Raw genomic sequence first — 13,377 nt, 5'->3', positions numbered from 1 at the left:
TTTAATGTCACGATTACCCCGCCCAATTCTTCATAAAAAGAGACACAAACTGTCATTCCTGGTCTCACCCACCCCCAATAAGAATATCGGTCTCATTTCACCATGGGAACAGTTGAACCAGTTAGAAGTATCCTTTCTTTCTTGGGTACAATAATTAAATTATATTAGATTATTAAAATATAAAGATTTTTATTCTGAGTAGCAAAAATAATTTAAAATTGAAACAATTAAAGCTTTAACAATGTTGTTGGTTGAAATAGAAGTGTTCCGATTTGATGAAAGATTTCTTCATAATAGAATGACTAAAGTCCCATAGTCAGCCACTGTGCTTTTAATCTATACCTTGATGCCACTGAAATTGAGAATAACAGAACATTTTAAAATTTTATCTAACACCACACTCATTCAGATATTTTAAAATCATTTCAAATTTCTTCAAAATTAAATAATATTATGGTTTAGTAAACTAAAACAAAACACACAACATTGAGTTGAAGATAATACAAAGATGGTTGTTACATTTTGACATGGTTTGGCTGAATATTGCTTAGATAAAAAGTAGACAAACATGTAGGCCTACCAATGTTTAACCTGTATGATATTCATTAAAACATTAATTAATTTATGTGAAATTCCCCATATAAAGGTCCTGTTGTCACTGCATTATATACAGATGAAGAAACCTCAAGAATCACCAAGTCTGGAAATAAGACACACGGCATTGACAGACACAATCCCCCTGGTGCCCGCCATTTTGTGTGGCACATATTAATTGTCTTTTATCCGTGTTTTTATGATATTATAATACATGCCTGGCGCAAAGTTCACAATGTTAGGTACTAGTTCAATACATCACTTAGCATATTCGTGAATCAATGATCGGAGAAATTCCTCTCCAGCTCTAACTAATCAAACGAAACACTGCGAGGAGTATGCTATTTAGAGGCCAGGGCCCCGTTTCTCGAAATCTTAACTGAAGATGAAATCCAAATTTTAGTAGATACTTTAATTTTGATTGGCTAAGCACTAAAATCAATCTAATATTATCCAATCAAATTACTAAAATTTGGATTTCATCTTAGTTAAAATTTGGTGAAACAGCGCCCCTGAGAGTAATAGAGTTAGTATATGATGCCGTGTTAATATTAGTAAAAAGGTTTTTAATTAATAAATTTAGTATATATATGTATATGTCACCTCTGTTTTTTAAAGTACTACTTGCTATAAACGGGACAATCACCAGCCACGCCCATCCATCGAGATTTAGCACCAAAGGACGATTTTGTTCCATCTAGTAAGATTAAAGCAGGATTTAGATTGGTTTGAATATTTGAAAATCTAAAACGAGCATAGCGTTAGACCGGGATGGAAATGATTAAAATCCGCATCACTCAATAAAAGCACTGGTTAAGAAATATGTATCAATAAATAGGCCAAAACAATTTAATTTTTGTTTTTTTGGAATATTAATAAATAATGAATAAATAGTTTTTAACGTCCAGCTTTACTGCACCAACCGGGATAATAAAGACGAGAGAGAGAGATGGGGTTTAACGTCCACTCGACACAAACTAGGTCATCTTGGGACTAACATATGGTTCAATCTTTATTTCAATAACTCGCTTGCGCGTAGGTGTCTTTAGAGGTGGGAGGAAAATCTGAGTTCCTTGAGAAAACCCACGAGGGGGGACAGGCGACCCTACTCCTTGTCACGTACAACCTGCGAATCGAAACTCCGCGCGCACGTGCTAACCATTCGGCCATCTAACCCCCTAATAAAGACGGACATATACACCATACGGTGTTCTGTTTAGAACTAATAGAAATTCAAAATTAAAAATAAAATGAATTAGAAGCTTTTGAGAAGAGCAACAAATTATTTTAAATCATGCTGAAAAACAACCAGCTTCCTGTGCTCCTTTCTAAAACGTATCTGGGTCACAAAGTAAGTTTCCGTAATGTGCGACGACCAGGTGACCAAGCTGAACATGATGAAAATTAGCTATCTGTGGGAATTGTGTTTTTTATGGCAATTCTAGGCTATCAAATCTAAAATGTTATATCACTCAATAAATATTTTTACACTAAATTCTAAAACAAAACCCAAAAAACTGTTATTGAACCAAAAAAGCACCAATTAGATTATTTGACAAATTCTTAAAGCTGAAAAGTTAGATCACCCCATAATAGTAAATACTTGTTAATTTTATGTAAATAAAGCAAAGGGTTATATTATATTAATTATTCACACTATGTTAGGTAAAAGTTGAATATATTCAATATGGTATATGTCTCACAAATTATTTAGTAGTTTTCAACCATAGCCCTTCTTTGCATTTCGTAGGCTGAAAGGAATTACATGGTACACAGTAGGATAAAATAAGCATTAATTTCATTCACAGGGTCGATAGCTAGGGTAACAGATATAGACACAAACTTCAAACTATGTAGAAATTTAAGGGCACACTTTACAGATTTTAGAAAGTATACACACAGTATATGTTCAATCCAGAATCTATTTTAATTGTATAATAAATAATTTGACGTTTTGTTATTCGACTCAGTCTTTTCAGCACAATAGGCCAACTTCATTTATTCTGAGTCTAATATTCGATCAATTTCATTTCTATAATTGCGAGGATGAGAATTTTGCAAAGACAGTAGAATTTCCGTCTGGTCATCTTCGAATTCAAATTACCAAGATGTTTTATGTGCACTCTAATATATGCATGGGTGGAATGACTCGGTGCCCTTTACCTGTTGGTCTTGCACGGGCTACAAGTGAGAACCTGGCTTGCAAATTTCTGGCGGTTCTTCTTGGGCCACAACATGGTTTAAATAACAAAGACTAGACTAGACTGGTAACGATGACACTGACGATCGTCCGGAAACAGTAAAAAGGAAGAGCGCAAAAATTTTGACTGAATTTCTTACTCGAACCTGGTCGTGCTCAAGTAAAACTGTGGGCCATAGAAATTCGACATAACGATGTTAAAGCTGTTGTGATTAATACTGTATTATTTATTTACAATTAAATAGATTCTGGATTAAAAGAAAAAAAATGATCTCTAATTTTTCATCAACTGTACCTTTACTTAAAACCTGATGGGTCTTATATCTAAAAGTAACACAATTAAATAATAATAACTTCTGTTTTACCATAATCAAATGAATTTGGAAAATCTTTAAACGTGTCTCTGTCCTAGGCTTTCGTTTTAATCATAATTGCCTGTCTTAACCGACCGGCTACAGAATTTACTCGTCGGACAATTTACATGCCATATAACTCGTATTTCAAAGACATGCAGATGAATTTATGGGTTTTCAGTGTACAATTGTAACATTCTTTTTGAAAACTATCATGCTAATCCAAAGTAAACAGATGGGTACAATTTTGAAATGAAAGCCCAGTCCGAAACTGAGACTAAAATAATTAGTATAGATGTTATACTTACAGTCTATTGGTTTCGGATCTTGATACCAATATTTAAAACCTTGTTTAGCTTTGTTGTTATAAGTTGTTCTATATTTAGGTTGTTTAGGACTAGCAGACAAAGATGGGGTGGCAAACATTCTTGGTGGAATATAGGAAGTGAAATTAGGCGGCTGGTACATTAATTCTGGAGGGTAGAAGTAATTCTCCTCTTCTTTGACTGTACCTGGAAATAGAAATACAACACGACTTATTCATCAACATCAAATGACCCAGTTTAGCAAAAAGTCAAAATTGTTTCCATGGAGACACAAAAATGATTACTTTCATGGTAATTTGTTTTGGGTAGAATTCTTAGCGTAGTATTAACTGCCACTGGAGGATGACTGTAGTTATTAAGTACAAACACATCCTGCCATTTTGCTTAAAAGTAAATGGCGGGAATTGGAAATTTAAAAAAAAATGAAAAAAAAACAAAAAAAAAACACCCAATGAACCGGTTTAGCAAAAACTAAATCAAAATTGTTTCCACGGAGACACAAACATGATTAGGTTAATGGTAATTTGACTGGGTAGAATTCTTAGCGTAGTATTAACTGCCACTGGAGGATGATTTTAGTTATTACGGACAAATACATCTTGCCATTTTGCGTTAAAGTAAATGGCGGGAAATGGGAGTTTAAAAAATAGCGAAAACAAAACCCGACTAATAATTAAAAGAATTAAAATAAACAGTGGTCGATACGTTATATTTATGTTTTCATAGGTTAAAGATTAATTTTACTGACCATCAATAAATGCTATATGTGAACCGTGTGGATTAAATGTTGTTTTAACATGTCGCCAAGTGCTTCCTAATCTTCCAGATCGGTTTCTGTTGATAAAAATTAAAAAAAGCAAAAATTATATGAATTTCAGGATTCTTATAGAACACAGAGAACGGTTCAAATTAAAAAAATAAAAGGATACCAAAATATTTTAAAATTTTTTTTATTGTGGATAATTGAGAAAACGTATATCTTTCTTCCGTTGTTTGGACCAGGAACTGAGTATGTCGTCATCGCAGCCATCTTGGAACTGTGATGTCATATCAAACATCGAAGTATGTCAATCGATGCGTAATTGTCCAAGAAGCAAGCATGTCAAGTTTCGTACTTGAATAAGCGGAGCCTTAGGTCCTTTTTGAAGATGCTTGCCCCAAGAAGAAGTAGAAGAAATGATGAGTAGGGATTGGAGACCAATTACTGGTCCAAAATGCAAGGTGGGTAACCAGAAGAGCAATGCAGATGCATCACATTATGCAAATGCATTCCCTAAAGCAAATCTCGATATCAAGCATTGAGACTATGTTCCTACTGAATTGGACGAGTGTAGGGTTTTGTATTAATTTGTAATATTTTCTTTCCAAGGAACGACCCCATTGAAGAAGACAACATTTGTTACCTAGACCTGATTGCTGATTGCGAAGTTGCTGACACATTTCAGGGCCCCACAACAGTGTGTCCACTAAGCTGACGACCAGGTCATCAAGTCGCACAATTCTGACCAGATAACGTAGCAGCTCCAAGAAAAAAAGACTAATAATATGAGGGGCATATCTGTGTTACTTACAAGGGCATTTGTGGTCTTGGTGGATTTCTACACCATTCTCTGAAGTAATAATGTCTGTTAACTGGATCCATTGAACCACTGTACGGATGATTATCAGTTGAAACATCTGCAACTTCAGTCTTTAAAGAGAAAAAACAAGAAAGCTAAATCATCAGTATCTGACACCCTTGTATACTAAGTCAAATTTGTTTCTATGGAAACACAAAAATCATTAAAACGGAAATATTCTGACTAATAGGCACAACTACTATTTAATATTATGATAAGTCTTTCCTTAGGGAGGAAACCGGAGTAAACCGGAGTAAACCGGAGTAAACCAACGAGGTTGAGAAGGCGCCCATATCTCCAACTCACATACACTCACACGAGGAATCGAAACCACGACCCCAACCCAGAGGTGGCTGAACAGAGCTCGGTGTGAGACACTCTAGACCAGTGATTCTCAACCAGTGTGCCACGGTACACGGGTGGGCGGCGAAATCTTCCTAAGTGTGCCACGAAATTTTGAACGGCACACTTAAGAAAATTTCTCACTAAAGAAGCCAGCTATTTGACTGCAATAAAGTATGTTCATAGCTATGAATTGAGTTTTTCTATGTGCCCATGACTAGCCTGTGTCTACGGTTGTATGTCGTCTATGAATTGCCATGTTTTTATTTTGCAAAATTCAGATATTTTTCATATCATATATAATTAGCCAGGTGGGCCGCTATTTTTGCATGTGTTCCAAGGTGTGCCGTTGGCAAAAAAAGGTTGAGAACCACTGCGCTAGACCACTAAACCACCCCACCCTCGCCTTCTACGACCCCTTTTTGTGGTGAGATTTATCTTGAAGGATTACCTGTGTTCCATTATCAGCCAGTACTGATTGTCGTGAAATAGGTCGCTGCTGTGGTCCATTATCAGCCAGTAAAGACTGTCGCGTTGAAGGTCGCTGTTGTGGTCCATTATCAGCTAGTAAAGACTGTCGTGTTGAAGGTCGCTGCTGTATTCCATTATCAACTATTAAGGATTGTCGTGTTTTAGGTCGCTGTAAAGGTGTGGTTCTTCCTGTACATGTTACAGGTGGGCGTGGTACAGGACTAGATACAGGTACATACGCTGTTACTCCATAGCTTGATCCAGGGGGGTGTCTGAAAATAAATAAAATCATTTTTTCTTCGATAAAATATTAATCTAGATTTTGTTAGTTCCCCTTGAAACATCGATGTCAATATTTCAAATGCAAAATATTTTACTTCTAGCAAATAGCCTATAGCTTAAGATAAACCTGGATATTTTAAATACTAGGACAAGATTGCCAAATTTATGACCAAAAAAATAAAATAAAATGATCTAAGGTTGGCTACTCACTAATTGAAAACCGCTGCAAATCTCAAAATACATATTTTCACTGATATTTGCCTCATTTAATAGATCGTTTAAGCCCTGCACAATTAAAATTTTAAATAGAAATTTTTATTTCCCTACCCACTGAGCAAATAAAACATAGATAAACACACATTGCATATACCTACGTTTGTGTAATCATATCCAAGAACTACTGTTTGATAAGCTAAAGGACTAAATATTTTTTTTTCTCTGCAAGAAATGGCTTTTATACAACTTAAATGGTATACTTCAGTAATGTTAAAAGTATTATAAAGTATATGCTAAGTTGTGTTAAATATATTGTCTTTAGAATGAAATAGCCCTTGTTACCAGACAATGACATCACAAATTATAGGGAAGGTGGGGGTCAATATTTATATTAACGGTTGAACAGGGGTTTAACAAACCTTCAAACCACTTCAAAGTTTTATAACTTATTTATTTAACCCTGATGTAGGCCACAAGCGGGTGATATTTTTATTAAAATTAAAACGCCGAGAACAATAAACGTGTTGTTAAGGTTTCACTCGGAAGCCCCTTCTCGTCTCTTTTACGTCATTAAAATGAACACCATGCGTAAGTTGTGGTAATAAAATCTGTCATAGTTCAATATTTGAAACAATACACAGCTTTGTGTGTGTATGAGAGAAATAGAGAAATAGAGAGAGAGAGCGAGAGAGAGAGAGAGAGAGAAAGAGAAAGATGGATGTGTGGTTTAACGTCCACTCGACACATACTAGATCATTTCGGGACTAACATATGGTTCAATTTGATTTCAATAATTCGCTTTCGTGTAGGGGTCTTTAGCAGTGGGAGGAAACCGGAGGACCCGGAATAAACCCACGAGGTTGGACAGGCGACCCACAGCTTTGTGGATAACAATTATTAACAATCACTAGCAACTTGAACAGTGCAACGTTTCAACAAGCATAGGCGTAGGGGGCCAATCTCAGTTTGTTGGGATGGGGGTGGGGGGAGAGGCTATTTGCCTGAACATTTTCTTTGTCCCCCGAATTTTCAGAATGAATCAATCATTAACTAAAACGAGTTTTCGAAAAATGTTATTGAGCGAGTCTTAAGTATTACATTATTCAAAGCGTGATCCGCGAGCGATTACATTTTACAATTATTCAATTATATTCTGTGATGTATATGGTCTCATTCACTCAAATTTTCAGAATGAATCAATCATTAACCAAAACGAGTTGTCCAAAAATGTTATTCTGCGAGTCTTAAGTACTACAGTATTCAAAACGTAAACCGTGATGGTTTTCAATATACAATTATATTTCTGTGATGTATATGGTTTTTATTTTTGACGTTTGTGCTCGAAAAACGGAAATACAAAGCCCGAAAAATGGACGGTTAGCCGAATCGGGGGGGGGGGGCAGCTTTCTTGTCGTTATCAAGCACAAGGTAAACAGTAATATGATACCAAAGCTGGGAGTAAACATTTAATTATAAAATAAAAAATGAAACCTCAAACACAAGAATTCATAATCTTTATAAAACATATAAAAATATTTAACTATAATAGTTAAAAACTAGATAATGTAAAGGGAATATGCTGAAAATTTCAGTCAAATTGTTTCACTCTAAGTCGTGAAAACTGAATTTTAAAATAACTCGATTGTCATTGTTACCACTGTCACGATAATTATGGCTGGAATGAAATGAAATGGGGTTTAACGCCCTACTGTTCTGTTTTGGTATAACAGTTTGAATACATGACCACTGAGGATATCTACGTGATCAACTACGGCAATTTATTTTTGATTTTGCCGCAGCATCCACCATTTGCTTCGACTTTTACACTTTTGTCGAATTCGAGGGTTTTTTTTAGCGCAATCCAATGTATCCGCGGGACCTCCTTTTGTAGTCTCATCCTAACGACAAGACACTCTTTATCCGACCAGTACCAATGACAGGAGGAAACCACACTGGATAGTGAGCTAGCGCCTCAATCAATGAGCCACTATGGCTCCCAGTGTTGACGAGACGATAAAACTCCGTTCCCTTCCTTTCCTTTCCCGCTCCCGATGTTGGCCGAAAAAGTTCATCAGGATTTTCCGGCGTGATTCCCCTTGTCAGTGGTCCAGAGGAACGGGCTGACAAGAACAGCTGTATAGTCGTTCGAATGGTACGAAAAACGAGGCTTCGTGTACACGTAAAAGATCCCTTGGCAATTCGAATTTGATGTAAGAGGAGGCCTGCCTTCATTAACCCATGAGTCGCAACAGAACAATAGGACGTTAAACCCCCATTTCATTTCATTTTTTATAATCCAAAAATATCATTCGGGAAAAGGTCAGTTTTATTATTTGACAAATAATCCAGCAGGTCTTCACAAGATATACAACAATACACCACCAGTTATTTATTAATATGAGGAATTGATAAATAATAATCTTATTATAAAGAAACGTGTCAAATTATTCTCTATGCATATTATATATGAATTATAGTATGAACCATGGTGTATAGGTATGACTTATGATTCGAATATAATAGGTCTATTATTCACTGGTCTCAGGGTCGCAATATTACACACAATAACACAGAGAGAGAGAGAGAGAGAGAGAGAGGGAGAGAGAGAGAGGTATAACCTATGATTCGAATATAGCAATATTACACACAATAACACTGAGCGAGCCAGAGAGAGAGAGGGAGAGAGAGAGAGAGAGAGAGCTTATGATTCGAATATAATAGGTCTACTATTATTCACTGATTTCAGGGCCGCACACAACAACATTTAAACGGGGATCAAAATCTTCTCAATAGTATACTTCAGCCATTTTTAGACTAACGAAATGGTAAATCTAATTCCTATAGATAAGTATGCAATGACTTTATACTCAATAACTGACTAGTTTTGAATAGACGAAATAGTCTCTTCAACAATTTTATACATTTGTTTTATCATAGAACCAATAGCCTCAGTAAATGTCAAGTTTGGTTTAGGCCGAAATTTCTTTTAAAAATGTTATTCATATTTTAAAATCTGTTAACAAATACCCTCCGCTGTATTTTGTTATCAATGTACTTTTCGTCTCAGTGGGAGACAAGTTTAGTATTGACGAACGATTGTTTTAGTAATTTTATACAAATTGGAACCACGAGCCTCAGTGGGAGACGATTTAACCTAAGCTTTGGCAATTGATTGTCTTAAAAAATTATATATGGTCGGATTAGCCCCAGTGAGAAACGAGTTAACGTAAGCTTCGGCTTGATATGCATTCTTTTTTATCAACAACTGTAAATATGTATATAATTTCATAAGGCTCTAAAAAAATCCATATCCATGTTTCATTAGGCCTATTATATGTATCGATTTTGAAACATATAAATATTCGTGCATTTTTAGATATCAGCAATTAAAAATAGAAACAGCATGCGCTAACCGTAGATATTAAAAGAAAATACACTGTTAATTCCAAATAAATTATGCACAAAAATTTAAAAAGACTATTTCAAATATTTTCAAATGTCTAATGCATAAAATATAATATCATATTCACTTTTTAAAAAAAAAAACAAACATTGCATTTAAATGCATAAAATTTAAATGGGGTTTGACATCCTACTTTTCTGCACCAACCGGGTTAATAAAATACACTGTCAATTCCAAAAGAATTATGCAAAAGGACTAGTTCAAATGTATAATAATACAATACAATACCATATTCACTTTAAAGACACTGCGTTTATATCTCTTAGCAGTTTAACAAACGCTCGATAAAATTATTTTATCCACTAAAGCGTATTTTAATGTTTTATGAAAAATATAAAAATACTTTTTACTTACTCTCCGTAAAGATCATATGAAGTCTTGGCTCTTCTCATACCCTCCATTCTATATAGTATAATATGGTCGCCCGCAGTGCACCGTCACTAGACTAAATCCGTTAATACTGATTGTAAATGACTTAAACAATATGACTTCTATATTTATATTATGATTATGAAGCATGTATATCACACGATGTCATATTGCGATTATTACACTCTGCGATCATTATTGGTTCACAGCTCAGTTTTACCTGTCAAATATAGTAGTCACAATCGTCCAGGCGGTGTGTTATACCAGGGGATTATTTCGGCTGTAATAAGCTTAACTTGGACAAATCGATAGTTTGGGCGAGCGTTATGACTACTGTTGCATATCGAACATCGTTTTAATCCAGTTAGGAAATAAAGCTTATGCTATAAGGGGGAGGAATTATCTTGCACGAGGCAGGGTATACGTATTCTTTATCGAGCACCTGACGTTATATGGATAACGCTCTGGTTTTTATACACCCACTTTCATGTTTTGATGTTTTTTGTTCAAAAGAATTGGCCAACATTTCCGGACACTGTTTATGATATTCATCTTTCCGTTGCAATGTCAATAGAAAGTAACTCTCACAATTGAAATTCGAAATAAGAGTAGGTGTAGCGCCCACTGTCCGGATAACATTTCTCTCATAGTGCACTACATGTCCTACGCACGTTTTCATTAGCCCAGTCGGTGCAGAAAATTAGGAGAGAGAGAGAGAGCGAGAGAGAGAGCGAGAGAGAGAGAGAGAGAGAAGGTCATTTCGGGAGAGAAAAAAGTGGGGTTTAACGCCTACTCGACACAAACTATGTCATTTCGGGACTAACATATGGTTTAATTTTATTTCAATAATTCGCTTGTGCGTAGGGTCTTTAGCAGTGGGAGGAAACCGGAGGACCCGGAGAAAACCCACGAGGTTGGACAGGCCAGAAAATAAGGACATTAAACCCCACTCCATTTCACATGTATGTAACAAAATGGGTATAGTAAAACCCCCGATAAGGGACATTCAATTTAAATACAAAATATAATAGGTATTCATTATTTTATTAAATTAAGCCTGCTTTGCGCCCAAACTAAGGATACGGACAGGCAACTAAAAGCGCCTGGTTAATCGAGTAGTGTTGCCAAGGGACCGAAGTTGTCGCAGTGTGTAACCCCATTTTTACTTTACGATAAATAAATACCGATATCCCTCCCAGACGTTTAAATCACAGAGTGTTTATCACAATATCCTTTGAAGGAATGAGCTCAGCCCTCTTAATTATTCAACAAGATTCAGATTAACATGGTGGTTGCGTACCGAGTATTGGATTAATCATCACGGCGTGTTAAACACGTTATGACGTGTTTAAATAATATTACGCCTGATTAAGGTAGAGATTATGGTCATCTAACAGGGGCTGATACACGGTGGCCGGGTGCACTGTACGGGTATCACCCCTCTCCAATTTGTTTATAATATGCTTTCACTACAACAGAAACGCCCAGTCGAGATTAACACAATTTGTGATATTATCCTCATCAATTTATTTGTCAATCCTCTATGAACTTGAAGGGGGGGGGGGGGGGGCGTGGTTTCGATTCCCCGGTTGTACGTGACAAGGGGTAGGGTCGCCTGTCCAACCTCGTGGGTTTTCTCTGGGTCCCCCGGTTTCCCTCCCACTGCTAAAGACCCTTACGCACAAGCGAATTATTGAAATAAAATTGAACCATGTGTAAGTACCGAAATGACTCAGTTTATGTCGAGTGAACGTTAATCCCCTCTCTCTCTCTCTCTCTCTCTCCCCCCCTCTCTCTCTCTCTCTCTCTCTGAACTTGAAATATCCCAATCCTTCAGTGAAATGTAATTAATCCATCTTTAGGGGTCTCGTAAAGTTACCCTTGCTCAACTATTTATGGATTGTTGGAACTATTGGTGTTGAGTTACTGTGTGCTTTTCCACCAAATAATCGCTAAAAAATGCCCCCACCGCCGTCGTCGCTCGACAAGAATCCAGTTTAGACACCCCCACCCCCTCCCCTGGTCTACAAACTCTTACAAGCCTCCACATTTTCCTAATACAACGTTTGAAAGCTCTTATTTATTAAACATACATTATGCAAGAGGTAAATCTGCCTATTGGAGGTCTTTCTTTAGGACTGAAATGTTATATTAATTAGGAATTTATTAACAAAATAAAACCATAATCAACCCTCGATGGCATCAGATACTCGACCTGCAATAGGCAGATTTAGCTCTTGCATAATGCATGTTTAAAGAGAAATTTATTGCACCGATTATTTATGTTATCGTACATGAACCCCGACTTGCGCCGAGAGGAGCCGTGACGAATTCTCGAGCCGGGTTCTCACTTGTAAGGGGTAGCAGGGAAATTGTATCTAGCCATTCGGATCTGTCGAAAACAAGAGTTCCAACCGTTTACACATTAGCGTTCATGTAAAACAACCCTGAACAGTTGGAATCCGAAGAGAAATATGCGGAATCGTCGCTGTCCAGGCAAATTTCCCTCCTAGTAATGAAAATTACCATATGTTAGTCTCTAAAAAATAGAGGTATTGCGTTGATCACACATTAAGCCTTCATTTCCTAAAACCCTGTATATTATGTCGCTAGACTTTTTTTTAGACAAACTTCAAATTATAGTTTATTGTAATAAATTCCTAAAAGTTTTCCATTTCTACAATTATTGAATGCGAAATAACCAAATCTGTACAGAATCTTAATTATTAAATAATATATCTCCAGTCCACAACACGTACATTAATTAGTAATAATTACTCTTCAGTTCATCACACGTGCATTAATTACTCTTCAGTTCTAGTTCTAGTTCTTTATTCTCTTGGGTGTGTCGAGTGGACGTTAAACCCCATTTCTCTCTTTCTCTTTTTATTCCAGCAGAACAGTAGGACGTTAAACCCCATTCATTTCATTTCTTTTTATTCCAGCAGAACAGTAGGACGTTAAACCCCATTCATTTCATTTCTTTTTATTCCCTTAGTAGGGTGGCCCATGTACTCTACAGAAATAAAGTCCACCGCTGATAGTTCGAGACTACCACTGAAGCGTACACATTCCCCGTGCCGAGACCAACTTTCTGACAGTATGATACTATAAATAGTCATGGCACGTGCAATTGTCTACA

At 36.3% G+C, this 13,377-nt stretch overlaps 1 protein-coding gene across 3 annotated transcripts; it reads right to left on the bottom strand.

Moving 5' to 3' along the window:
• Positions 1 to 203: 203 nt before the first annotated feature.
• On the bottom strand, positions 204 to 10,459 carry LOC126821956 (uncharacterized). 3 transcript variants are annotated; one of them, XM_050550635.2, is made up of 7 exons: positions 10,221 to 10,459; positions 5,886 to 6,177; positions 5,045 to 5,163; positions 4,222 to 4,307; positions 3,456 to 3,659; positions 3,090 to 3,118; positions 204 to 352 (listed from the first exon to the last, which is right to left on the bottom strand). In XM_050550635.2, the coding sequence occupies exons 1-6, from the start codon at positions 10,265 to 10,267 to the stop codon at positions 3,096 to 3,098; spliced, it is 771 nt and encodes a 256-aa protein (XP_050406592.2). In that variant the 5' UTR covers positions 10,268 to 10,459; the 3' UTR covers positions 204 to 352; positions 3,090 to 3,095. The 3 variants fall into 3 exon arrangements, with proteins under 3 accessions (XP_050406592.2, XP_050406591.2, XP_050406589.2); XM_050550634.2 differs by lacking the exon at positions 3,090 to 3,118 and adding an exon at positions 2,298 to 2,345; XM_050550632.2 differs by lacking the exons at positions 204 to 352; positions 3,090 to 3,118 and adding an exon at positions 1,203 to 1,291.
• Positions 10,460 to 13,377: the final 2,918 nt, after the last annotated feature.

The sequence above is a fragment of the Patella vulgata genome, chromosome 5 (genome assembly GCF_932274485.2).
Source record: "Patella vulgata chromosome 5, xgPatVulg1.2, whole genome shotgun sequence".
Classification (NCBI taxonomy): domain Eukaryota; kingdom Metazoa; phylum Mollusca; class Gastropoda; family Patellidae; genus Patella; species Patella vulgata.
Note: the sequence above shows the minus strand (reverse complement) of the source record. Positions and strands in the feature narration are given on the sequence as shown.